The sequence below is a fragment of the Bombus huntii genome, chromosome 6 (genome assembly GCF_024542735.1).
Source record: "Bombus huntii isolate Logan2020A chromosome 6, iyBomHunt1.1, whole genome shotgun sequence".
Taxonomy (NCBI): domain Eukaryota; kingdom Metazoa; phylum Arthropoda; class Insecta; order Hymenoptera; family Apidae; genus Bombus; species Bombus huntii.
In genome coordinates this window covers 16,139,547-16,164,877 of record NC_066243.1, presented here as the reverse complement: position 1 = coordinate 16,164,877, position 25,331 = coordinate 16,139,547, and the positions used below count along the sequence as shown (strand labels likewise).

At 29.4% G+C, this 25,331-nt stretch overlaps 7 protein-coding genes across 15 annotated transcripts; 4 read left to right on the top strand and 3 right to left on the bottom strand.

The window, feature by feature from the left end:
* Positions 1 to 83: 83 nt before the first annotated feature.
* Positions 84 to 4,306, bottom strand: LOC126866360 (dystrotelin-like). 3 transcript variants are annotated; one of them, XM_050619842.1, is made up of 11 exons: positions 4,166 to 4,306; positions 3,129 to 3,258; positions 2,790 to 2,997; positions 2,439 to 2,682; positions 2,264 to 2,375; positions 2,012 to 2,178; positions 1,606 to 1,718; positions 1,304 to 1,526; positions 902 to 1,226; positions 489 to 788; positions 84 to 419 (listed from the first exon to the last, which is right to left on the bottom strand). In XM_050619842.1, the coding sequence occupies exons 2-11, from the start codon at positions 3,226 to 3,228 to the stop codon at positions 298 to 300; spliced, it is 1,914 nt and encodes a 637-aa protein (XP_050475799.1). In that variant the 5' UTR covers positions 3,229 to 3,258; positions 4,166 to 4,306; the 3' UTR covers positions 84 to 297. The 3 variants fall into 3 exon arrangements, with proteins under 3 accessions (XP_050475799.1, XP_050475798.1, XP_050475797.1); XM_050619841.1 differs by lacking the exon at positions 4,166 to 4,306 and adding an exon at positions 3,770 to 3,836; XM_050619840.1 differs by lacking the exon at positions 4,166 to 4,306 and adding an exon at positions 3,426 to 3,473.
* On the top strand, positions 4,241 to 6,688 carry LOC126866361 (serine/threonine-protein kinase RIO1). Its single transcript, XM_050619844.1, has 4 exons — positions 4,241 to 5,258; positions 5,340 to 5,551; positions 5,651 to 5,935; positions 6,015 to 6,688. The coding sequence occupies exons 1-4, from the start codon at positions 4,241 to 4,243 to the stop codon at positions 6,114 to 6,116; spliced, it is 1,617 nt and encodes a 538-aa protein (XP_050475801.1). The 3' UTR covers positions 6,117 to 6,688.
* Positions 6,526 to 7,817, top strand: LOC126866380 (DNA repair protein XRCC3-like). Of its 4 annotated transcripts, none has more exons than XM_050619891.1 (5): positions 6,526 to 6,672; positions 6,768 to 6,965; positions 7,056 to 7,207; positions 7,276 to 7,485; positions 7,562 to 7,817. In XM_050619891.1, exons 1-5 carry the CDS (start codon positions 6,588 to 6,590, stop codon positions 7,769 to 7,771), a joined length of 855 nt encoding a protein of 284 aa, XP_050475848.1. In that variant the 5' UTR covers positions 6,526 to 6,587; the 3' UTR covers positions 7,772 to 7,817. The 4 variants fall into 4 exon arrangements, with proteins under 4 accessions (XP_050475848.1, XP_050475847.1, XP_050475850.1 ...); XM_050619890.1 differs by having other exon boundaries at positions 6,551 to 6,693; positions 7,077 to 7,207; XM_050619893.1 differs by having other exon boundaries at positions 6,551 to 6,693; positions 7,661 to 7,817.
* LOC126866378 (RNA pseudouridylate synthase domain-containing protein 1-like) lies at positions 7,782 to 9,055 on the bottom strand. 2 transcript variants are annotated; one of them, XM_050619886.1, is made up of 5 exons: positions 8,703 to 9,055; positions 8,391 to 8,634; positions 8,255 to 8,314; positions 8,038 to 8,155; positions 7,782 to 7,957 (listed from the first exon to the last, which is right to left on the bottom strand). In XM_050619886.1, exons 1-5 carry the CDS (start codon positions 8,907 to 8,909, stop codon positions 7,795 to 7,797), a joined length of 792 nt encoding a protein of 263 aa, XP_050475843.1. In that variant the 5' UTR covers positions 8,910 to 9,055; the 3' UTR covers positions 7,782 to 7,794. The 2 variants fall into 2 exon arrangements, with proteins under 2 accessions (XP_050475843.1, XP_050475842.1); XM_050619885.1 differs by having other exon boundaries at positions 8,038 to 8,314.
* A 148-nt stretch (positions 9,056 to 9,203) lies between these two features.
* LOC126866353 (E3 SUMO-protein ligase RanBP2-like) lies at positions 9,204 to 20,344 on the top strand. Of its 2 annotated transcripts, none has more exons than XM_050619818.1 (11): positions 9,204 to 9,408; positions 9,500 to 9,607; positions 10,109 to 10,334; positions 10,401 to 10,577; positions 10,668 to 10,980; positions 11,079 to 17,602; positions 17,690 to 17,911; positions 17,981 to 18,325; positions 19,199 to 19,665; positions 19,744 to 19,869; positions 19,934 to 20,344. In XM_050619818.1, exons 2-10 carry the CDS (start codon positions 9,536 to 9,538, stop codon positions 19,867 to 19,869), a joined length of 8,472 nt encoding a protein of 2,823 aa, XP_050475775.1. In that variant the 5' UTR covers positions 9,204 to 9,408; positions 9,500 to 9,535; the 3' UTR covers positions 19,934 to 20,344. The 2 variants fall into 2 exon arrangements, with proteins under 2 accessions (XP_050475775.1, XP_050475774.1); XM_050619817.1 differs by having other exon boundaries at positions 9,208 to 9,433.
* A 126-nt stretch (positions 20,345 to 20,470) lies between these two features.
* On the top strand, positions 20,471 to 23,205 carry LOC126866371 (3-ketoacyl-CoA thiolase, mitochondrial). Its single transcript, XM_050619865.1, has 8 exons — positions 20,471 to 20,625; positions 21,247 to 21,413; positions 21,505 to 21,636; positions 21,733 to 21,997; positions 22,090 to 22,265; positions 22,358 to 22,558; positions 22,634 to 22,788; positions 22,869 to 23,205. The coding sequence occupies exons 1-8, from the start codon at positions 20,607 to 20,609 to the stop codon at positions 22,951 to 22,953; spliced, it is 1,200 nt and encodes a 399-aa protein (XP_050475822.1). The 5' UTR covers positions 20,471 to 20,606; the 3' UTR covers positions 22,954 to 23,205.
* LOC126866369 (odorant receptor Or2-like) lies at positions 23,163 to 25,258 on the bottom strand. Of its 2 annotated transcripts, XM_050619863.1 has the most exons (7): positions 25,010 to 25,258; positions 24,666 to 24,763; positions 23,928 to 24,469; positions 23,752 to 23,851; positions 23,571 to 23,678; positions 23,355 to 23,510; positions 23,163 to 23,296 (listed from the first exon to the last, which is right to left on the bottom strand). In XM_050619863.1, the coding sequence occupies exons 1-7, from the start codon at positions 25,047 to 25,049 to the stop codon at positions 23,240 to 23,242; spliced, it is 1,101 nt and encodes a 366-aa protein (XP_050475820.1). In that variant the 5' UTR covers positions 25,050 to 25,258; the 3' UTR covers positions 23,163 to 23,239. The 2 variants fall into 2 exon arrangements, with proteins under 2 accessions (XP_050475820.1, XP_050475819.1); XM_050619862.1 differs by having other exon boundaries at positions 24,666 to 25,258.
* Positions 25,259 to 25,331: the final 73 nt, after the last annotated feature.

Genomic DNA, 25,331 nt, shown 5'->3' with positions numbered 1-25,331 from the left:
TTGTCTCACACTTTTAAAATTTACATTTAAAGTAGACTTAAAAAGATGTATATCATAATATTTAAAAACTGAGGATTCACACATTTTTAATTTTTGTAAAAAGTTACTTTAATGTTGCCATAATTGTACATTATTTTTAAATATTACATTTACACTACATATTTTATTATAATTAACCACCTTATAATTTATTATTATAACACCTTATAATTACTTAATAATTATGGACGGAAATATATATTGTGTAATTATTTACGATGAAATTTCAGAGAATAATAATTGTAATTAATAAATTTACTACACAATAGTAGTAAGCTTACTTTTGCGGGATTCCATACCTTGAATAAGTCCCGTTAATAAATCTTCCATTTCTGTGGTAGCACGCTTCAATTTGCAATTGTCACTAGCAACATAGGAATCTAAAGCAAACATTTATGTAAAAATATTGATATAAAGTAGTATGTATTATTTATAGTATAGTAATTTACCGTCAAGTAAACGATCATCTGTAACCATATTCTGTAATCTATCTAGTATGTCATTTAGATCGCCTTGAATATTTTGCAAACTACTATGTTGTGAATGTTTATCAGGTCTTTGTAAAGATGATGGTGTATTATCTCTGTGAATACCTATAAGAGAATCAGATATTGGTAAAGACGATTCATTTTCAGTGTTAGTTGTCATAGTCTTCATTGGATATTTTTCTTCTTTACTATCCGAATTGTTAGAACCCAACCATTGAGAAAAACCACTATCGGATGGGTTCATTTCTAATTTCTTTGTACCTAATAATGAGAAATTAAATTAAATATACATAAATAAATAAAGTTGCAAATCATTTAGTGTTCTACAAGATATTCCATTTTTCGAAATATGATAAAACAATAATACAACATACCTCCGATCCATGTACTTAATTCTATTTGAGTAGGTTCCAATACATTACTGAATCCTAAGCTTGTAGATGCTTCTACAGAATCAATAATAACATCGTGATTTTGTTTATTGATATAATCTCCAGTTGGATTAAAATCATTTGGTTGTAATATATCTGTATCATTCACATTTGAAATTTGTTCTACATTTTCTTGTCGAATAATTGGACTCAATTCAAAATTTATAGGCAAAGGTGTTAATCTTGATGGAAGAGGCGGAACCATTGGTGTACTTTGCATATAATTAATTACTCGAGGCATACAAATTCTATCAGTAAACAAACATTTCTGTAAAAAATTAAAGAAACATTCGTGTTATTCCATTAGATCTCAATAGTAATATCATTTATTAAATGACAATATACTTTTAATAGCTTTAGACGTTGTAATTGCGATTCGATTGTAACTCTATGACGCTGAAGTCTTTCCGCTTTAGTGCCCTGTATATCAAGTAGCTCAATTTGTAATTGTTTATTTTCTTCTTCCAAATGAGTAATTATACTTTGTAGTTCTTTTTGGGGATCATTTAAAACTCGTCTTTTCATTGTACTTCTTACTGATTCACAATCCGTATGTGTTATTTCATTACTATAACAGATATTTAAAAAGAAAGATATGGAATTTATAAAATATATTTATATATAGTAATATTGTCTCAGACTACAACCTTAAATGTGGGATTTGATCATCAATATTTAACTCGATGGATCTAGCAGGACATAATCTTAATTTGTTTCTTATTAATTCAATAACTAATTTTGTTAATTCTCGATTAGAAGTCTGAAAAAACATTGTGCATGACATTTTATACGAAGATAATTAAATATATTAACATAATCAGAGATTTGAGACTTTTATAGCCTAATATCATACAATTTTTAAAATAAAGACTTCTGTATATAAGCTGTATTTTTATAAAAGACATGTTCCAACGTTTTACTAAGATTGCAACATCAGTGTATTTGACCTCTGATGAAGCTAGGTGTAATGCTGGCGAAACATTGAAACATATCTTCATATTGAAACATGAAGAAATAACTCATAACAGAAGGCTTGAATTTTATAAATTGTACCTTGGTACAAAATTCACGAACTGGATGCTTCAATTTATGCTTTCCAGATATTTTGTCATATAAGAAACAGTGTTGACATTGATGATATGTTGCACATTTTAGACATGTATAACGTGGTCCCTGGATTGGAGATGTTTTACAATATGAGCATCTAACATTATGTATGACTGAAATAAAGAACAATATCTATTATGTCCATTTCATTTTCCTAAAGTATAGCATTAAATATTTTAAAATATAAAATGTGCATACTCTTTTCTGCAGACTTTATGCGATTAAATGTTGTTATCCAAACAAACAAGGGAGGTTCTTGCATAATCCACGTTGCAAACTCTGATTCAGTAACTCCAAGACATCCTTGAGACTATTATAAAATATTATAAGTTATGTACAGCTCAAATGTATTCAAAACATTATTCAATTATACCTTTGAAAAACACTTATCGATATGCGATTGAATATTTTGAGGTCCATATGCTGCACTTTCTCCAAGCATTTCCGTAATTTTACAAATATTCATCAACAATGTATGTAAGCTAGCTTTGGATAAGCATGCATTATGATCAGCTAATTGTTGATAAAGATATCCGTATTTCTCTTGTAGTTTCCCAGAACTAATTAGTATTAAAGCAACTTTCACAGAAAATACAGAAACAGTCCTAGCACATTGTCTATAATATTTATAATATTTATGGTAGTAAAACATTATTTATTATTTCAATTCTAATTAGCAAATTTAGATAGTAATATATTGATAGTAGTATATAGAATAACATACTTGTCGTATGTAGTTAAAATATAATTCAATGCCAGTTTTGTTACAAGATCAATATCAAAATTGGTATTATTTTCTTTGCATGCTGCAAAATAAATATCAGAAAGAACATCTTCAATTTCACTTGGGTCTAAATTTACACAATTTTCTGTAATTGAAAGTCTGTGGCGTTCAAAGACTCCAGCAATTAATTCTAGTTGAACATACTGCACTATAAAAGATATATATATCTTTGAATATAATTAAATATAAATATAACAAAAAAATAATTACTCTAGTAGTGTGAAACTAATCTAAATATAATAAGCACTCAATATGGGAATATATTTATATTAAACTTACTATTAAGTTCTTTATGTAAAATTTGCATTTTTGCTGCAGTTCTATAAGATGTATAACGGATAACATTACATTGCTCTATAGATTGTATAATATTTTGCATCTTTAAATATTTAAAATAGTAACAGATTACCTATAAGAAGAAAAAATAAATTATTATGAAATTTTAGATTTTACTAATACTAAAACTTATATCATAAAACAATTAGTTGATGTTTAATATTTGTTTCATATATCTTTACGATTATTAAAGATTATGTCAATAATTAATGAAAATATGAAATTATTATAGTTTTTTACCACTAGAATAATATTTTTAATGACAACAGTCATACTACGAAATATTTTTATAAACAAGTATGAATTTATAAAATCTGAAAAAATTATTATATCATTTATGATACTACAAATTTTAAACAAAATTATAATTTATAAATTTTAATATCATAACATATTCAATTACTAAAAGCAGTAAAAGATATAATGATACTTTATTTATATTTTAAAAATTTGATATCTCAGAAACATGAGAACTTTTAATATTTGATTATATTGCATTATAAGTATCTTTATTGCGTTATATTGTTCAATTATTACGATAAATACAGTCATTCTTAAATAAAAAGTTATAATTAATGTCTTACTTCCTTTCATCCCTCGCAACTTTATAATTTAAATAATGGTACATGTAAACAAAATATTCTCACAAATTAATCATGAATAATAAAGACTATAGAGAGCATAGTTTTAAAGATAGCTGATTTAAAGCACCTGGACTAAACCTAACTGAATTTGTGTTAGTAATTTCTTCTGCTACCACTTATATTATTTTAAATGCGCCTTAATATTAGTAACCTATGTTGTGTATGTAACCTATCTTATGTCAAATTGTACAAAAACGTAATCATCGTATTCTATTTGTTACATATTTGCTGTCCTTTAAAATAAAGTAAGTATAGAGAAATAAAATTTTACCATGCATAAATATACTCAAGAGAATGAATTTAGTAATATTTATAAAATCGAGGCAAAGTACTTACAGAATATATCAATTGATTATATTCTCTGTAATAACTTATGTAAAATATCGATCTTAATTTTGTTACAGTTCGGAAATGTGTGAAGGTCAACCGTTATTTAATTGTCAATTATCCAAAGGTATGCACGAATTGCATATTTCAAACAGTGAAAAAGAAGAAGATAATGAAAACTATAATGATGATTTAGAAAGTAATGATTTTATTTGGGACAGAAATCAAAGTAAAGCTGGTTCAAAAAATATTACCAAAAATATTCAGACACAACGTATTAATGCACAAAATGTTTCCAATAAGATTACAAATTATCAACCATCAGATAAATTATTTCGTCGCTATGCTAATAAAATTAACATTGAAAGATATGAAGGCCCAACTTTACCAGGACATGCAACAAATCTTCTTATGGAAAATGATAAACGTGCAGAAAAAGATAGATTTAGAACCAAAGACAAACACGATCGCGCAACTGTTGAACAAGTTTTAGATCCTCGTACAAGAATGATATTGTTCAAACTTTTAAATCGGGGTATAATTGCTGAAATTAATGGATGTATTTCAACTGGGAAGGAAGCTAATGTTTATCATGCAACATCAAAAACAGGAGTAGAAGTTGCAATAAAAATATATAAAACATCAATTTTGCAATTTAAAGATAGAGACAAATACGTTACAGGAGAATTTCGTTTTCGTCATGGATATTGTCGTCATAATCCGCGAAAGATGGTGCGGACATGGGCAGAGAAAGAAATTAGAAATTTAACTCGTCTTCGCCAGGGAGAAGTAAATGCTCCAAAACCAATTTTACTATGTAGTCATGTTCTATTAATGGGCTTCATAGGTACTAATGGTTGGCCATCACCAAAATTAAAAGATGTTGTTCTCACTGCTTCTAAACCAAGGAAATTATACAGAGAATGTGTTGAAACAATGTGGAGATTATATAATAAATGCAAACTTGTTCATGCTGATTTAAGTGAATATAATATGTTATATCATGATGGATCTATTGTAATAATAGATGTGTCACAAGCAGTTGAGCATGATCATCCTATGGCACTTGAGTTTCTTAGAAAAGATTGTACAAATATCACTGGTAGGTGAGAATGAGAACTTCTTATAATGATATTACTGAGATGTTTTATAAAAATTTTGAAATAAATTAATATTTTTGTAGAATTTTTTAAGAAGAACGATGTAGGTGTAATGCCTGTAAAAACATTATTTGACTTTATAACAGATCCAACAATAACTGAAGAAAATATGGATAAGTATTTAGACGCAATATCAGAACAAATGACACAACAGGAAAAACAAGATGATGATCCTAAACAACAAATAGAAGAACAAGTGTTTAAGCAAGCTTATATTCCTCAAAACCTAAGTCAGGTAATATATTGTAGGAACATAAATATATAGTTATTTGCATATATATTTAGGTATATGTATATCAAATTGTAGGTATATGTATTTTAATGTAATGTTTAGGTAATTGATATTGAACGTGATATCAATCTTGCTAAATCTGGAAGAGAGGATTTGATATATAAAACTCTTGTTGGTTTAAAATCAGACTTATCCAAACCTATTAACACTCCTGAAATTCTTAGTAAAGATTTAAAGAAAACAAATAACATGGAAGAGAAAGATGATTTATCTGGAGATATTGATGATTCTGAAAATGAAAGTAGTGAAGAAGAAGATGTAATGGAAAACGAAACAAAATTTGTTAACTCGGCTCGACCTCGGCATGAGAGTCCAGACAGTAAAAAGGTAATACAATTGTCTTTTATAATATATTTACATGTGGTTATATGAAACATAATATATAATGATATATATTTGATTAAAGGCACGGAAAAAGGCAGTAAAAGAACAGCAAGCTGAAAAGAGAAAAACTAAAATAAAAAAACATATAAAAAAGAGGAAAGAAAAAGTCTTAAAAAAGAAATAATAGTTAAAGTATTATTGAAAAACATTTTAAGAAATTCAAAATACGAAGACATAACATGAAAGTAAACATTAATTTCTTACATATTTACCTTCAAAAATTAGAAAAAGATAATAAAAATATGTTTTCCTATTTACTAAAATTTAGTATACATACTGCATCCTTTGTAATATATTACCCTATTGTATAATGTATAAAGCATGATCATGTAAACAGGTCTGGACACTTATATATCGAAAGCATAAACGTAACCGTCCATCTTTTGAATCGAAAAAGATTAAGATGCAAGACAAGAAAAGGTCTCATTCTGCGACGTGCAGAGATGAGTAGAGTGGCTTGGCCTTTATCTGAACATTCATAGTATCTATATGTGTATATGTATATACGTATCACGCATGCGCAAAACGAGACCTCTTGCTTTCCACTTGATTTTTTGACTCAAAAGATGGACAGTTTCGTCTATGCTTTCGATATATGAGTGTCCAGATCTGTTTATGTGATCGTGGATTGTATCATCATTACAAGAGTGAATCATTTAGCAAATATTTTAAAATAAAAAGTATAATGGAGAACTATTTTGGTATTAAAATTTTATTTTTGTTGCATCTTATGATCTCAATGAATTATATTATTCATTTTGTTTCGCGAAATTAGTTAACGCAAAAATAATAAAGGAACGTGAAAAATTTCTCACAACCGGTTGTCCGAAGTTTGATACATTACTTCAAGGCGGTATCACTACTCGCGGGATTACACAAATTTATGGAGCTGCAAGTACAGGAAAAACACAATTAGCTTTACAATTATGCCTGACAGTACAGTTACCTACAACAGAAGGTGGCTTTGCTGCTGGTATTTTACAAATTGAATTATTTATAAAATTACAAATGAATATTAGTATTTCCTTACTTTTCAATTCTTTTTCATACATTTCGTTTTAAGTACATCAAATAATTAATGTAGGTGCAGTATATATTTGTACTGAATGTACATTTCCCTCACGAAGATTACAGGAATTGATACAAAAACTGGAAATTACTAAAAAATATGGAATAAATGGTGACTCAGTATTTGTAGAACATATATCAACTATTGTAATTATAATATATTTTTTAACTTAATACATTAACTTTTTAATATAATATTTTTTTTTACCTTGTAGGAGGAACTGGAGATATGTTTGCTTCATAGAATTCCAATATTAATGTCTGTACAAAAGATAGGATTAATAATTATAGATTCAATTGCTGCTCCATATAGAGTAGAAGATTGGAAAGATGAATCTAATAAAAGAGGAAAAAGTTTGAGAACAATTGGACAACAGTTACATAAATTATGTAAAAATGACATTTGTGTAGTTTGCATTAATCAGGTAAAAAAAGATAAATTCTGTATGTAGTAATTAATAATTCAATAGCATAAATAGCTTACAGACAATTTATATACAGGTAACAGCAATTATGCATGGTAATATATCTAGTGATTATTTGAGTGTACGACCGTCTTTGGGAATAACTTGGTTAAGTATGATAACTAATTCCATACAGTTTTACAGAATAGGTACTATGAGATATGCTTGTGTTAAATTGTCATCAAATTTATCAGAAACAACTATTTCATTTGAAATACAAGGATATGGGGTAAAAGCAATAGATTGAATAAAACAAATTGAAATAAAAGTTTAATGTTTATTTGATTGCAAAAGATTATAAATATCATAAAATATATCTTCATCTAATATCCTAGCAATATTTGTTGGTGACCATTGATTTCTTGGATCAGAAGCTACAAATGGATCTGTACTTCTTACATCTAAATTTTCCATTTCATTGTTCAATATAAGTCTTCAAAAATGAGAAAGCAAATATAAATACATAAATAATCTTTATATGTATATTCATATGTTATGTTATGTATATAATACCTGAAGGAATGTAAAAATGTTCGATAAGGCTCTATATCTTTTCTCTCACTATATGTATAATCTCCAATCACAGTATGACCAATATATGAACAATGCACTCTTAATTGATGTCTTCTACCTGTACCAGGACATAATAGTACTTTAGTAGCTGGCTTTCCATTTCTGAAACCTCTTTCTAATACTATAAGAATTGTATATGATTCTTTTGGTTTCTCACAAAATAAGTTATCACTGGTACACATTTTATGGTTTCCCTTCTTTTCTCTAGCATCAATCCCTAATAAAATAATGTTATTGTTAATAAATAGCTTTTCACAAATTGATATTATTAATGTTTTGTTTCAATTACCAACCAATTGCTTTATCTATGATTAGGTAAGGTTCATTAATATGTCCATGAAGTAATGCCAGATAAAATTTTTTGGCTGTTCTTGCTTCGAATACATTAGAAGCAGCTCGAGCTGCTTTTTTATTTAATGCAATACATATCACACCACTTGTCACATAATCTAATCTATGTACAAAATGAAATTCATGAAATAAATTTGGATTGACTAATTTTGGTAAAATTTTTTTTAATTCAAATTGCAGTGTATCCTAAAAATTTTAATATTTATCAAACTAATAAGTATACTATTTCTAATTTAAAAATGTTCTTTCCATACCTTTTTTTCACGATTATTACTATTAATGCACATGTCGTATGGTTTAGAAACCACCAAGAAATTTTCGCTGTGATATAATATATTTACATTATTTTTATGTTTGATTTCAATAAAATATTTCGTATATAATTTTAACAATACTTTTAATATTCGCGTTAATTTGAGAATAAACATCCTACAATTGTATAATATTTTATTTATATTCATTTTATGCAATATTAGTTTTTGTTTTTGTAAGCAACAAAATATACATAACACCAATCTTTGAAAACTGTTACGTTATCAAAATGATAAACATTGGTTGGGTATTATATTCATGTATGTATGTGTATCTAGTTTCTTTCAGGTACAAGATTGCTTGTTATACTCCTGAAAGATGACATTTTATGATTTTATATTGTTTAATCCTTCCTGTTGGCTGTCTGTTTTCCGTTTTGAATTTTGCTTATAACTTCGCACTGATTGCAATAAGTGATGCAACAATGATTTGTAATGTATGATCAGTGATTAATGTATATTAAATTCAGAGCACGAAAAATTTGGTTTTTTGAGATAATTTAAACAAGTATCATACTGTAAATATGTCTTGTAAATAATTACATATATTTTAAATCATTCCGGAACTATATCAGAGGGCACCACTTAACTTAGTATTTCTGAATTGGATGAGAGTCGTTTGGATAAGACCGTTTGAAAGCGATTTGTGGTATGAGAAAAAGTCTCATTGTGGAGTGCGTACTATATAACGGTATTTCTAATTTCATTATAATCGAATATTATCTGTTAATTTTTTTTAGCGATCATTAAGGGAAGTTTTGTACTATATTCTGAAAATGTTTCGATCGAAGAAGGATGTTGACCGACACGTGAAGAACATTTTTATCAAACTTAAAGATTCAGGAGAGGTGAGGTTATTTTTCAGAAGAAAACGTCGTTGTTCCAAAATATATTTGTCCAAATATATTTATTAATTTTTTATATTTAAGTACTCAATGATTTCTTAAAATTATCCTTTCTTTTATTTCAAATGCACTTTGTATGCATACTAACTCATAATATTTCTAATGTCAAATTGTATAGCACTGAAGGCCTTGACTTGATTATGAAAAAGATACATACATGCACATGCACTAACCTCTATATGATGGTTTAACGGTTTTTTACGACTTGAAGCAAATTTTGATTTTATATGTATTTAAAAAACATTTTTATACTTATTCAAATATTTTTTTAAGAATTCAGTTGTGTAAATATTTATTCACTCTAATATATTTATTTTTGCCTTTTCTTTCTTTCTTTTCTTTTTTGATGTTTACAATATTTTGTAATTAGTAATTTTATTAGTTATAATGAAAATTTGCATTTTTAATATATTTTGTACATAATATCTGCATTTCTTTTTCAAGAAAAAGCTTCGATGTTATAATATTGCAAAATTATATTATCAAGTTGGAGACTATGAATCTGCAAAAAAATATGTTTCAAATTATTTGGAAATAAGAGACAAATCTGCAGGAGCTCATAAATTATTAGGTCAAGCTCTTGAAGCTTTGGGCCAGAAAGAAGCAGCCTTTGTAAGATATAAAATATCTCTTGAATTAGAACCAAAGCAGGATGATCTTCTCCTAAAAGGTATAGTTCAATATTTTTAATCTATTATTTCTTACTTTAAACTCACATATTAATAATATTTTTTAGTATGTGAGCTGTTGTCTGATATGGATATTAATACAGATATAAATAAGATAAAATATTGGGTAGAAAGAGCAGATAAGAAATTTCCACATCACGAAATAGTTTTTGAGCTAAAGGAAAAATTGTTAACTTCAAAAACACCAAGTGGTGATGATGATGATTTAGAAAAACTTATTATATGTACGTAATAAAATCTCTACTATATAATTACATGATTTTATACAATTTAATTTAATTTGTTTATAATAATGTAATGCGTTTTTTTTTTAGCTGAATTATCAGTAAAACAAACAGATGTGCATCTACAAGTGAAGTTGCTCAAGTATTATGTAGGAAATCATAGGCTTGAAGATGCATATAACAAAGCAACCGAGATAGAGGCAACACAGTGTCACAGAAATAATATCATTTGGTATCAATCATTAACTGAATTACTTGTGAAGTGTAAAGAGAGTAAACAGTCAGATTGGACATTTTGGATATTTTATATTTCTGTGTTAGAAAGATATGCAGCACTTTGTCTTAAAGAACAGAGTAATGTTATTAGAAAAAGTATAACAGATATTACACAGGCAGTATTTAAGTAAGTATATTTGTACTAGGAGTCATATATTTTATTAGAAATATATATATATATATATAAATAACTAATATTACTGAATTAAAACATTCATATTGCAGTTTTGATCAAAGTTTACATGAATGTAAATCAAAGAACTTCTCTAATCATCCTGTTTTTATTGAACACATGTTATTACACATGTGGGGTCAATTACATTTTCATTTAGCATGTTTAATTTTACGTAAAACTAAGGCTGGTGAAGATAGTTGGTCTGAAGCAGGTAGATTGTGTGGACCTCTTTTATTAACTGCATTACATGTAGCACCTATAGATCCTACTGCTGTATGGACTATGCATTTAAAAGATAGACTTAAGAATCTAGTACATGTTTGGTATAGAGAAGGATCATACAGATATAGCCAGGCAGGTCATGTACTTCAAGATTATGCCCGAGATAATACTAAGAAATTACTAGATAAAATCGATAAATTTTGTACAAGTTCATGGCGAGAACGGGTATATCAAAGAATCTTTATTGGTCGATTGTATCAAGATGGTAAGACAACATCATATTTCGTGAACTCTTCAGTTTCAAATCCACCATTACGTTTATGTTCATTTAATGAACTAAAAAGATTTGATGAGATATCCGAAGAAGTATGGCCAGATTCATTACACCATCAAGTTTGGCTTGGTTTAAGAGCTCGGCCCCACACCTCACAAAATAAAGACAATGAACCGCATCCAAATCAAACGTCACGTGTTTTCTGTGAATTACAGTTTTCTGTTTATAACTTACACCAAGCAGCTCCTGAAAGTTTAAGTCGTCTCGATATTGATGCATTTTTAAATGCTGCTATCTGCACTTCTTCTGTACTTGAAGAACAGCAATTGAGTGGGCTTTTAAACCCTGAAAAATTACCTACATTGCCCGCAGATCTTACTAACACTCTCTGTACTAGTGTTCAAGAACAGTGGTGGTCTTATGCTTATAAAGTATATTCTATGGATAAACAAAAGCCATTGGACGAAGATGTTGGAGAATTGAGATTAGAATTACAAAGAGGCTTAGAAGTAGTACGTTGCCTTGGAAATCACGGATTGCATCCTGTTCTTTTAGTTCATTTAGCACGAATATTTCATTATAGAGCAGAGACATTGAAAGAAATAGATCAAGAAAATAATGACATACCATATTTAGAAGCACGATCTGAGATGTATTGGTCAGCTGCAATACCACTTCTCGAAAGATTACAAAATAATCAAGTTATTCGTATAACTAATTCTAAATTTTTTAACTATCAAGGAAAAGAAATGAATAATGTAGAAATAATTAAAGCTTTAGAAGAGGGTAAATTGCTTCTAGCTCAACGATTTGTACGCAGCAAACAATATGAAAAAGCAATAGATGCACTACAGGCTTTGAAATGTCCAGAAGCTTCAGTTCAACAGGGTCAAATGTATGAAAAGCTTGCAGATGAGATCATCAATTCTATACCCAAGGAAAGTTTAACATCTGAAATGAGATCACAACATATAATCATGCTCTCAAAAGCAAGAGAATGTTTTTATCTAACATTAGATCGCTTGCGCAGTCCGGGTACAGATCCGAAACATCCTTTAAACTCATTACTTTCCACATATATTTCCAATGTTGAAAATAAATTGAAAAGGATTGATCCAGACCTATCACGAGGTGACTTAAGCAGAAATGAATGCGATGGAATGTCGGATGAAAGTTATTCTTCTGCTCATAGTGCTGTTGATCAAACAGCTACAAAAATATCAACATTAACGGGATTAAATGCTTCAATTAATATTCTGAGTACACCACAAAAAAACATACACCGTACACCAAAACAGTCTAGCACTCCTTGTAGGGCACAACATCAGGATATATTGGATTTATCTCGGAATCGCTCTGAGGCACGTCCGAGTCCTGAACGTCTTGACGCTCAAATTCGTTCACTAAATCAAATGATTCACGCAAAGGATAATAAGATACAATCGATAGCAGAGCAAAATAAAGCTATATTGGAATTGAACAAAACAGTAATGGAGAAAGTCGAAAAATTAGCAAAAGAAGTAACAGAATTACGAAAAGAATTTCAGAAACAACGTACTCAGATTAATGTTAATGTTAATCCGAATCTAGAAGAAGATTTGTGCATTTTGAACGAAGATGATTACAATGATTTAAATTACAACGCAAATCAATCAGGCCCCGCATCTTCGATATCCGGGAACATGTTTCAATCTTCTCATAGACATCCATATTCTCAGTTGGTATATCCTTCAGCTACTTTTCAAGGATATTATCCGACAGGAATGTCATTTAATGACCCAAATGCACAAGCTATTCCTTCTTTATACCCTCCAAATGTTTATTCAATGCCGGTATTGTATCCTAATACGAGATCGAAAATGCCTGAAAACATTCTTCAACAAAGCTTATTTATGCCACCAACAAATCAATCATTGCAAATTCCACTGCAAAAAGTAGAAACATCAAAACCAGAATCGATTATAAAAGACGCTCCTGTAAATAAAATTCCACCAGTTAATGTTGCTATTACCACTTCTGATACACTTCCAACTACAGCACCAATTGTTCAACCAACACTTAGTGTAACGATTCCTCCACATTTCAGACAAAGTAGTTCTTCTACTCCAGCTACCACTGAACAATCTGCTCCACATTGTTATCAAATTTCTATGCCTTCCCAAGCTACTATACCAACAACAGTAAACTTACCACCTTTGTCAAATACTGTTACAACTACTCCAGCAAATCTTTCTGTATTAGAGACATCAAAGCAAGATACTATCTGTTCAACTGGATCTCCAAACAGTTCAGATCATGAACATGATCCAATTCCGGATTTTGTTCCTGTTATACCATTACCCGCAGAAGTTAAAGTTACTACTGGAGAAGAGGGTCAAGAGGTACTGTTTTGTGCAAGAGCTAAACTTTACCGTTTCGTGGATAATGAATGGAAAGAACGTGGTATAGGAAACGTCAAATTACTTAAAAATGAAGAAGGAAAAGTTCGTTTACTTATGCGCAGGGAACAAGTATTAAAAGTATGTGCAAATCATTATCTTGTACCAGATATGGAGTTAACTGCTAAATCAAATAATGAAAAGGCATGGTTTTGGGTTGCACATGACTTTGCTGATGGAGAATTAAACCTAGAAAAGTTTTGTATCAGATTTAAGACTGTTGAAGAAGGTATTTCCTTTAAGGAACATTTTGATAAAGCTAAAGCAAGTCTTACATCTGAGAAAATAATTGAAAGTATTGATAAAACATCAACCAAAGCTAGTACTACATCGAGCAATATTAAAAAGTCGGAGAAAACAAAATCAGATTTAAAAGCTATAGAACGAACACCATTTGTTTCTGAACAAACTGTTCAAAAACAATCTATTGATGTGACAGAAACCATTACATCAGAGAAATTAAAAACTAATGTACCTACAACAGTTATTGGTGGATTTTCATTTACATCAACACCAATTATTCAAAAAACAACCACTACAGAATCTTCAAAAGTTCCTACTAAGTCAGAAGTTAGTCCATTTGCCGGTTTTACATTTAATAAGACTGTAACGAATGCTGAAAGTTTTGCAACTACGACACAAAAAAACTCGACTACTGGAATAATAGCTGCATCACAGTTTACTTTCCCATTTACAAAAGCAACTACACCTTCTCAATTAGGGGCTACAACAGTACCAACTGTTAGTGTTCATAACTCGTCAATTTCATCTTCACAACCAATCAGTACTGTTGTTACTAGCGAAAATACTTCTGTTAATACTCCTCAATTTTCACTTAGAAGACCTTCTGCTCCTGCTCCTGCTTCTGCTCCTGCTTCTGCTCCTGCTCCTGCTCCTGCTCTTGCTCCTGCTTCTGTAAATTCTACTGTTCCAACCTTTGCTTCTGCGGGTATTCAAGATACAGGCAAGTCTCTTGTACAAACTGAATATGAAGAAATGCTATTCACTGAAAAGATTAGCCTTCAGTATTACAACAGTGATGCCAAACAGTGGGAAAACAGAGGTACTGGACAAATAAAGATTTTATGGAATCCAAAAACGAACAAAATTCGTTTATTAATGATAGATGAAAATAGTTTGAAAGTTTGTTATAATTATGATATTTTTGCAAAATGCCCATTTACACTAAAAAGTAGTAGTAACACAATTGTCAATTGGAATATACAATATGGGTTAGACAACAAAACAGTAATGTTTGCAGCAACATTTAAAACATCCAGTCAAGCATCTCAATTTTATAGCATAATTACTAGCAATCAGCAAAAGATGGTAAACAATTGTATTACAGCAGAAAAATTAAAAAAGCCAGAAACTCTTCAAAATACACAAACAAACAAGATACAGACTTCCTTGTCTGAAATGTTTAAGCCACCAGCAGGATCATGGGAATGTAATGCTTGCTACACAAGAAATACTGAATCGAATGCAAAATGTATAGCTTGTGAAGAACCACGTTCTTCTGTGTCGAATAAATCAAATATCTCAAATATAGTTACATCAAGTCAAATACCTCTTTCACAAATGTTTAAACCACCTACTGGCTCGTGGAAATGTAAATGTTGCGATATTGTTAATGCAGCTGAAAGTAATTATTGTGTTGCCTGTGACACACCAAAAGATCTGTCTCTTCCACCTAAACCAAAAACTGATGGTTTTCAGATAAGTACAAGTTCCTCTGGAGCTACACCCACATTTACGTTTGGTATTCCACAAGATACTACTAAGAAAAGTACAAGTGGATTTTCATTTCGTTTACCTACCTCTAATGATGTTTTTATAGATTCTAAATCTACATCTTCGATAGCTACAAAATCTGATGATAAAACAGATACATCAAATGCAAAATTTGTTTTTGGAACACCAGGAAAATCGTTTGGGTTCAATTTTGTGTCTAAATCATCTCCAACAAAGTCTGGTGAAGAAGAAAATAGTGAAGAGGAAGTGGTGGAAAGCGATGACATTCATTTTTCACCCATAATTCCATTACCAGATAAAATTGAAGTTAAAACAGGTGAAGAAGAAGAAGAAGTTCTTTATAGTCATAGAGCGAAGTTGTTTAGATACGATAAATCGGTAAATGAATGGAAAGAACGTGGTTTAGGTGACATAAAATTATTACGACACAAGGAAACGGGCAAATTGCGACTAGTAATGAGACGAGAACAAATATTAAAGCTGTGTTTAAATCATTTCGTGCTTCCAAATTTGGAATTGAAGCCGAAAGATGAGAAAACATGGATGTGGAATGCTGCTGATTATAGCGAAGGAGAAATCGAGCCCACTCTCTTTGCGTGTCGCTTTAAAACATCCGACATTGCTAACGATTTCAAAGATGTAATTGACAAATCAAGGATGGAGCTCCCATCCATTGAAAAAACTGCTGAAACGAAAGTAGAAGCATTCACCGAAGTTTCACCTACACGAGATATCGAGGTTCTGTACGAGTTGAAAGTAACACCTGAAGAAAAACAAGCTGCATTAAAGTTTCAACTTCCAGAAAACTTCTATGCGTACAAACAAAAGCCAGATTGTCCTGGATGTAGAGGCTGTAAAGAATATTCTGATGTATCGTTATTTTCAGATGGAAATTCTGGAAAAGCAGCATTTACATCAAAAACACCTGCAGAGGATCAAAAACCTCTGACTACTACATCTGGGATACAGTCACTTTCAAAATCTATTAATTTAAGTCCCGCATCTAATGAATTCACAACTGTTCAAACACCTGTTTCAAATACTGATACAACTGTTTCTTCCATTTTCAAGTCTGGATTGCATAGTACAACCACGTCACAATTTGCAACGAATTCTCTCTCTACAACAACTACATCAAGTATATCATTTGGGAATACTAATACGATCACATCAAGTGATAAGAAAACTGGTTTTTCATTTGTAATGCCCCAAACTACATCTACTACAAATGAGATACAAAAATCTACATCTGATACTTTAACACCTGAAAATTTAAAAATCTGTAGTCCCACTAATTCTCAAGGACAGGTATCATCGACTACATCTTTTTCATTTATGACATCGTCTACAACACCTACAACATCCATATTTGGAATGGCAAAATTAGATAATACAGGAAAGAATATTTTTGGTGGAATGTGGAAAAAAGATTCTTCTGGATTACTTAAGCCTACTTCCATTAGTGTCAGTACAAATAATTCTGAATCAATATTTTCAAATAATTTCAAAACTCAACCAAAAACAAATACAAATACTGCAATGACATCTGTATTTGGTGCTAGTACTTCTCTTTTCGGATCTTCTGCATTGAAAACTAGTTCTGAAAGCTCAACCACAGGTTCATTATCATTTGATACATCTGCTAAATCTACTAATTCAATATTTCCTAATACATCTACATCATTTTCATCCAATTTATTCTCCGGCTCATGTACAACTACATCATCTTTTACAATTTCAAATCCTGTGACAACTAATATTTTTGGAACATTAATACCAACAACAAGTGAAACACAAGAGGACAGTGATATTGCTTTCTTGCCAACGACAAATGTATCATTTTCAGCTATAGCAGCTCAAAATCCCCAGATAGCATTCAAAAAAGGTACATCTTTCATATCATTATCCGTATGATAGCAATTTAAATTAGTAAGAACTGATAACATTATTATACAAATAATTTATTTCATAGATCCAAATTTTTCTTTTGTTGGTGCTGGGTCAGCTGTATTTAATTCAAAATCAAAATCTGCGCAAAAAACAAAAGAAGTTACGGCAAATAAAAAAGATGAAAATGAAGAAGAAGAATGCGATCAAACCGAAAATGATCAAGATCATGATCCTCATTTCGAGCCTATTATACCTCTGCCTGATATTATCGAAGTACATACTGGAGAAGAAGAGGAAGAGAAAGGTATAATTTAAAATAACTGTTTGAAAAGATTAATGTATTTATCTTTAAATGATCACATGTTTGTTACAGTATTTTGCGAAAGAGCTAAATTATACAGATACGATAAGAACATGTGCGAGTGGAAAGAAAGGGGTGTTGGAGAAATGAAAATTTTACATCATCCAAAATATGACCGTTACAGATTGCTGTTACGACGAGATCAAGTTTACAAAGTAGTATGCAATCTCTTACTTACTCCAGACATTGTCTTTACTAAACTCACTACGAATGATCGCTCTTGGATATGGGCAGGCATGAATTATGCTGAAGAGCAACCATGTATAGAGCAATTAGCAGTTAAATTTAAAACTGTAGAACTGGCAAAAAATTTCAAGGATACAGTTGATAAAATCCAACAAACTCTAAGCGAAAGCCGTAAGGAATAAGATGAAAACCTCTTGTTTATAATGCTTTCCTTAGTTTATAATCCTTGCTTGTGATTGCATGTATATTCATTGTATGTTATATGCATACTATAAAAAACATATATTTCTTCATTATTAAAAAATATTAATGTATCTTTATTTATATACATAAAATGTAATACTGTTTAAAAATATTATAATTTAATATCAATATGCTATAAAGAGGCAATCATACAGAGATCATTGAAATCGTACGAAGACATGTTTTGTTACCTTTTAAAGGAACTGTCCAAAAAATGTTTTTTGATTAATATATTTGATTGTAAGTTTAATTGTGATACACAAATAATAATATTGATTCATCATATAGACATGTATAAAATTATTTTATTAAAACATATTTAATTCCATTCAACTTTTATTATTTGTAATGAAAGAAACAAAATACAAGACATGACAATAGAACTATTTTATATTATACTTCATAATGGATAAAGTTTTACTATTAAACAAATGTACTGTTATCATAAATTTTATCAATATCTATTGATTTTTTGTTAATTTTCTAGTAATTTTTAAATAACTGTCAATATTTATATTAAAAACTAACTTGTACAAATACATATTTTAGTTGCATAACGTTGAATAAAATGTAATTTACGATACAAAACGCAATTTAAATTATTTTCACCAATTAAAATAAGTTTTCCTCAATTTTAAATGTGTTCAATATTTATACATATCTACATATAAGGTGTACTTTTATAAGGTAACTTTATAGGATAGTAGCTTTTACACTAGCTTTTTGCTTGCACATAGCGTTCATATTATTTAATTAGAGTAGTTATTTCGATACAAATTTATGTTTTTTATATAAATACAGGAGAAAAAAATGTAGAAGATAGACCAGTAATAGAAGAACCAGAAGATGGTAAAAATGAAGAACTAGACGAAGAAGAAGGTGATGAAGGTGAAGTAGACGTTGAAGTAAATGAAGTAGAGGATGAAGAAGAAGAGGAAGATAATGATGATGATGATGATGATGAGGAGGAGGAGGATGATGATGAGTATGATGATGAGGATGATGATGAGGATGATGATGAGTATGATGATGAGGATGATGATGAGGAGGAGGAAGAGGAGGAGGAGGAGGATCAGAACTCCATTACTTTTGAAAAAAGTGCTTCTGTGTTTGCTAGAAATAAAAAAGGTGGTTGGAACTTTGTTGCATCAGGAAATTTAATTATTTATTATGATTCTAATATTTTTGGTGAAAAAATAATATTAAAGGCAGATGAGACAGATGAAGTTGTAAGCAACACAATTATTAGTATGACAACAAACATGAAGGTAAAAGCATTAAAATTATGTTATGTAACAATTTAACTGATTGTGAATTAACTAACTGTCAGTTATTATTTTATAAAGGTGAATGGTACACGATGCACTTGGACGGCAATTGATCATGCCTTGACACCGCCGACAAAACGCACTTTAAGTGCCACTTTTTCCTCAGTACATGTTGCACAGGAAATGTATAAACATTTTCAATAAGTAAGTAAAAATTTGTATGCAATATAAAAAGAAAATAATAAAAATTAATTATTGATTTCACCAGGGGGTAGAACACGCATTTCAAGCAGACATCAGTGAACCATTCTATGAAGAATAAAATAAAATGATTCCTCATATTTCTTATAATAAAGTATTATATCTCTTGTAAACAAAAATCATTTAATTTTAGTTTAATTTCAATTTATAGGATAAGTAGTTCCCAATTTTATCCTTTTTTATGGGTGTAACTGTATAATAAATAATTGTACAAATTATCTAGGAGTTTATGAAAATAAGTAAATTTTCGTCAATTGTGATGCATTTCGCTCGTAAAAAAAAATACATGATAAATCAAAATTACTTGGTTAACAATTACGTATCTAACTGTAAGTTCAAATTTAACATGTGATATTTAAAGAACTTTACTGATATTTATAAAAATATTTATTACAATAAAAGTGCATGTATGTTCCAAGTGTTCATTCCTTTAATTAAGTAACCTCCTAAAAAATAAAATTCCATCTGTGGTAACGGGCAACGAAATTGCTTGCGACGTTACTGCAACCAGTCGTATCTTCATGCGTTAATATATAAACTACTATATAATGAGTATGTTATGTTACAAACGTGTGGTAGTAGATAGCGGTACATATATAAGCAGTTGAACACTGTACAATACATTAGGGGTTGAATTTCTGTTGTAGATTGTATTGTAATACAGAATATATTGTTACACAATGTCTGTTGCAACGAAAGGTATGTAATATTCAAAACATTTAGTATATAAAAATAAATATATCTAGAGATTTTAATAAAAAAATTGAATAAATATTTACATATTTTCTTAAATTCCTTATTTATCATTTTTCCAGCTTTCCTATTTATTTTTATAATACTTCTGACTCAGCACAAAAATATATTATATTTGAAGTTTTATAATTACAAGATCTTTGAGATATATATACGTTATATCTTTTATGCGGCAGGAAAATAAGAAAAAATGTCTTAATACAAAGTAAAATTGTAAATAAATAATTAATATTAAATATATATATACAAAATATATTTAATAGTATTGAAAAAATGATGTCATATATATAATTTTAGAAGAATAAATGTTAGGTGTTTTGCGAATATGTTTTTCGACCTTTGGACTTAATGTTAAATATAACTAAATGACTGCTACTTTTATTATTTTAAAATGCGTTTGTATATATTTATATTTACATTTTAAGTAATTAAAACTATATTTATATATAAATATACTATATTTATATATAAATAAATATATATAAATTTTTTATATAAATATTTATATATAAATAAACTATATTATATATATATATATAATATATATATACATTTTTTTTCCTATAGGTATCTTTATTGTAGCTGCAAAACGTACCCCATTTGGTACAATGGGTGGTGTATTTTCCAATAAAAGTGCAACTGATCTATCAGTTGTTGCTGCCAAATCTGCTTTGCAATCTGCAAAGCTAAATCCTGATAAAATAGATAGTGTTGTTTTTGGGCATGTATTAGCTGTATGTAGTTAATCAATATTTACATATACCAGTTGATTGTTTTTATTAAATGTTCCATGCTCTTATAAGATTTATAATTATTATTTACAAGGTATCATCTGCTGATGGAGGATTTTTAGCACGTCATGTTGCATTGAAGTCTGGTATACCTTTAGAAAAACCAGCATTCTCTGTAAATAGATTATGTGGTTCTGGATTTCAGTCAATTGTTAATGGTGCACAGGTATAGATTCATGTATCACATAGTATATGTATATATTAAAAAAGTACTTGTAATAAAATTGTGCAAACATAAAAGGTAATTAATTATTATTTTCAGGATATTTTAACAGGGCAATCTAAGATAGTTTTAACAGGAGGAACAGACAATATGAGTCAAGTTCCCTTTGTTGTAAGAAATGTTCGGTTTGGTACAACTCTAGGGCAAAAATATGAGTTTGAGGATGCTTTATGGCTTGGATTATTTGATACTTATTGCAATTTAACTATGGGTATAACTGCAGAAAAGCTTGGAGCTCAATATAACTTAAACAGACAAGAGGTAGATGAATTTGCCTTAAGAAGTCAGCAATTATGGAAGGCTGGTAAATGTCTTTTATATTGAACTCAATGCTGATTATTTAAAATATTAATATAAATGAATAAAGATACTGAAATCGAATTTCAATTATTTCAGCCAATGATGCTGGTCGTTTTAAGGAGGAACTTGCACCTGTTACAATCACTGTGAAAAAGCAAGATGTTGTCGTTAGTACTGATGAACATCCACGACCTCAAACAACTTCTCAAAGTTTAGCCACATTACCTCCTGTTTTTCAGAAAGATGGTTTAGTTACAGCAGGATCTGCATCTGTATGTTAATTTGTGTCTTATTAAAGTTAATTGTAGATACATTAGAATTATATTTTATACTTTCTGGACATACGTATAACTTTTCCACATAGGGTGTTTGCGATGGTGCAGGAGCAATTATCTTAGCTAGCGAAGAGGCTGTTAAGACAGAGCAACTTACACCATTAGCACGTTTGATAGGATACAGCATTGTAGGTGTAGAACCCAGTATTATGGGAATTGGTCCAGCTCCGGCTATCAAACAACTTCTTAAAGTTACTGATAAAAATTTGAATGATGTTGAACTTGTTGAGGTAAAAATATTAATAAAAATCTCATTTAAATGTAGATATCTAATCAAACATGTAATTATTTATATGTTTTGCTAGATTAATGAAGCATTTGGAGCTCAAACATTGGCATGTGCTAGAGAGTTAGATCTAGATATTAATAAATTAAACGTGGATGGTGGAGCTATTGCTCTTGGACATCCATTAGCTGCATCTGGTAGTAGAATTACTGCACATTTAATACATGAATTAAGGTGTGTTAATATTTAAAAAATAAGAAACTAATGAATATATAGAATGAATTAATGAGAATGATACATAATCATTTTTGCAGGAGACGAAAAAGTGGAAAATTAGGAATTGGTTCTGCTTGCATTGGTGGAGGTCAAGGAATAGCTGTGATGGTAGAAGCATTATAATCATATTACACATTATATAGTTATAAATGGTGATATGAAACACGGATTACGATTATCGAGACATATATATATATATATTATAAAATGTATGTTTATGCATATATTTATTTTTTATATTTTATATACATTACAAAGTTATTGAAAGATTGTTGAATCTATATTTTTATACTAATATTGATCGCATGGTTAGAAGAATTTCATATTTAAAATTCTACCATGTTTACTAATGTCTGAATAAACATTTAAAATATTTTTCTATTGTAAATTTTTATAATTATTAATTTATCTAGGTAGCTGTAGAAGTTCTTAACACGGTAAAAATAGAATACGACGTACGTAGAATCTAAAAGATCACATTAATGAATAAAAAAAATGAAATCATTATAAATATATATACATACTAGAACGAAATTTTGTAATGATAATTCCATAACATTTCCAACAATTAATATAAGAGGCCATTGTGCTCTTGCCATTATAATAAGCAAGGCATGTTTAAAATCCTTGCTATTATCCCACCAGTTATTTGCATAGGCAGATGAACATATTCTCATGCTCTGTAAATGTGATTTTTAACTAAAATTTTTATTATTAAATTTTTGATCACAATTACATACATGAAAATGTAGTTCATTTCCATGCCAGCAATATATGAAGATTTGGTATATCACGCAACACGTATATAGTAATGTGCCAAGAAATTCGGATGTAACGTAATCTTTCATCTGTAAATGTAACAAATACACAGTACATACTTACGACTGCGTAAACCGAACAAAGTTAATATGCAAGATTTACCTGTGATAAGTTGAATAATATAGCACAAATGACAATACAATCTACTAGAAGTTGTAAAAATATTAAAGTACCAAATACATCTTGGATTTGTTTTGAGAAACTGGAAATATTTAGTAATGTGCGTATATATTTGAGGAATAGATGTTGAAATTTGTATCTTTAATTGAGAAACTTACTCAAATATCATAATAGTATGTTCAATGCAATGTTTCAAATCCTCATACATTTTACTATAAACTTTTAAAGTAGAGTTTTCAATACTGACATTATCAATTAATAAAGTATATTTTTTTTCTATTATACAATGCATCGAAGAAATATTATAATTTAAGATTGTTAGTTGGCAACAAGCAGTCACTATAAAACCTGTTGCTAAAGTATCTATTGCTATATTGTTAATGCAACTTGTACAGACGACCATAAATTGATGCAAAGAAGTAAATTCAAAAACTGGAGTAGATGTTACATTATAAGGATACCATCCTACCATTGGTAATTGTTTAGATGTCCCACTGATTTGATATAATATCGGGGTACTTCCCCAAGAAATTACAGCAATGAAACCAAAAGTTTGAAAAGTGATTTGATGAAAAATTGCTTGCCAAGTATAATATGCCGTAATATGTTCGTATTTATCGTTATCTCGATTAAACATTTCGCTGTTTGTTATATCTATAAGATCTTTGATACGTCTACGTCGGCAGATAATATAAATCACCTATTTACAAATGTAAAAAGTATCTAATAGAATAATATGTTTATTTATTCTATTTTTCTAAAAGAAAGAGAGAGAGAGAGAGAGAGAGAGAGAATAGAAGTAACGAGCAAAAATATTTGGTCAGTCATATTATTACACGATACAGTATCATAACGATTAAGATATACAAAAAGACATCTTACACCTTAAATTATACCTTTGTGGCGTACGTAGAATAAGTCATGAGAATACTTAAACTGGCCATCATTGCCTCTATATTTCCCCAATTTATAATTATGTATACGATATTGCTAGCTATAGTAATTCCAAGAAAAAATATTAAATTAAAAGTTGTGTATATATTATACAAATATTTATATTTGGCCCATTCCGGCCAGAATCCCAGATAGTAAATGATTGATAAACTAGTTTGCAAGTGTTTATTAGGGTGTATCTTTTTGAACTTGGTTTGTTTCTCCCCAAAAATATCCATTTTCTCAAACAAATTACTTATGTTGCAATTTCGTAGATTGAATTTACCTTTATATTGAGAATACTAACTTTGTATCAGTTTACCATTTGCCTCGTGGGTTTGTAACATTTACTTCGTAGAATTCTAACATTTAATTAAAGAGTTCACAAGATTACAGGACTATTTCATGATGAATCGTAATTATATCGGGGAAGAGAACGCTTCCTACTATTTGTACTTAATTAAACGACATTCAAAAGGGATAGTTTCTTTGGGCTATAATCATGTTCGATTATAGAGAGTACATCACTTTTAATATTCATCGTTTATCGATTCAACGTATTCTGTAATCAAAGTACAGTATACCGTACTGTTCTTGTCTTCTTTACAGTCTTCCCTATTGAAGTTAAA

Bases quoted from the DNA above. Each gene is read 5' to 3' on its own strand.
- LOC126866380 (XM_050619889.1), top strand. From the start codon at position 6,588: ATGAGTGTCCAGATCTGTTTATGTGATCGTGGATTGTATCATCATTAC. The intron at 6,694-6,767 runs GTATTAAAATTT...TCGCGAAATTAG, and splicing joins TATAATGGAGAACTATTTTG to TTAACGCAAAAATAATAAAG. The intron at 7,486-7,561 runs GTAAAAAAAGAT...ATTTATATACAG, and splicing joins GTGTAGTTTGCATTAATCAG to GTAACAGCAATTATGCATGG.
- LOC126866369 (XM_050619862.1), bottom strand. From the start codon at position 24,941: ATGGATATTTTTGGGGAGAAACAAACCAAGTTCAAAAAGATACACCCT. The intron at 24,470-24,665 runs GTATAATTTAAG...ATTTGTAAATAG, and splicing joins ATTCTACGTACGCCACAAAG to GTGATTTATATTATCTGCCG. The intron at 23,679-23,751 runs GTAAATCTTGCA...TTACATTTACAG, and splicing joins TATTATTCAACTTATCACAG to ATGAAAGATTACGTTACATC.
- LOC126866353 (XM_050619817.1), top strand. From the start codon at position 9,368: ATGAGAGTCGTTTGGATAAGACCGTTTGAAAGCGATTTGTGGTATGAG. The intron at 10,578-10,667 runs GTACGTAATAAA...TTTTTTTTTTAG, and splicing joins TTTAGAAAAACTTATTATAT to CTGAATTATCAGTAAAACAA. The intron at 10,981-11,078 runs GTAAGTATATTT...TTCATATTGCAG, and splicing joins ATTACACAGGCAGTATTTAA to TTTTGATCAAAGTTTACATG.
- LOC126866360 (XM_050619840.1), bottom strand. From the start codon at position 3,458: ATGACTGTTGTCATTAAAAATATTATTCTAGTG. The intron at 1,719-2,011 runs GTACAATTTATA...ATGTTTTTTCAG, and splicing joins TTCGTGAATTTTGTACCAAG to ACTTCTAATCGAGAATTAAC. The intron at 1,527-1,605 runs GTTGTAGTCTGA...TATCTGTTATAG, and splicing joins GATCAAATCCCACATTTAAG to TAATGAAATAACACATACGG.
- LOC126866378 (XM_050619885.1), bottom strand. From the start codon at position 8,909: ATGAATATAAATAAAATATTATACAATTGTAGGATGTTTATTCTCAAA. The intron at 8,635-8,702 runs GTATGGAAAGAA...TAAAATTTTTAG, and splicing joins GTAATAATCGTGAAAAAAAG to GATACACTGCAATTTGAATT. The intron at 7,958-8,037 runs GTATTATATACA...TCATTTTTGAAG, and splicing joins ACATTTTTACATTCCTTCAG to ACTTATATTGAACAATGAAA.
- LOC126866361 (XM_050619844.1), top strand. From the start codon at position 4,241: ATGTGTGAAGGTCAACCGTTATTTAATTGTCAATTATCCAAAGGTATG. The intron at 5,259-5,339 runs GTAGGTGAGAAT...ATATTTTTGTAG, and splicing joins AGATTGTACAAATATCACTG to AATTTTTTAAGAAGAACGAT. The intron at 5,936-6,014 runs GTAATACAATTG...ATTTGATTAAAG, and splicing joins AGAGTCCAGACAGTAAAAAG to GCACGGAAAAAGGCAGTAAA.
- LOC126866371 (XM_050619865.1), top strand. The intron at 22,559-22,633 runs GTAAAAATATTA...ATGTTTTGCTAG, and splicing joins ATGATGTTGAACTTGTTGAG to ATTAATGAAGCATTTGGAGC. The intron at 22,789-22,868 runs GTGTGTTAATAT...TCATTTTTGCAG, and splicing joins CATTTAATACATGAATTAAG to GAGACGAAAAAGTGGAAAAT.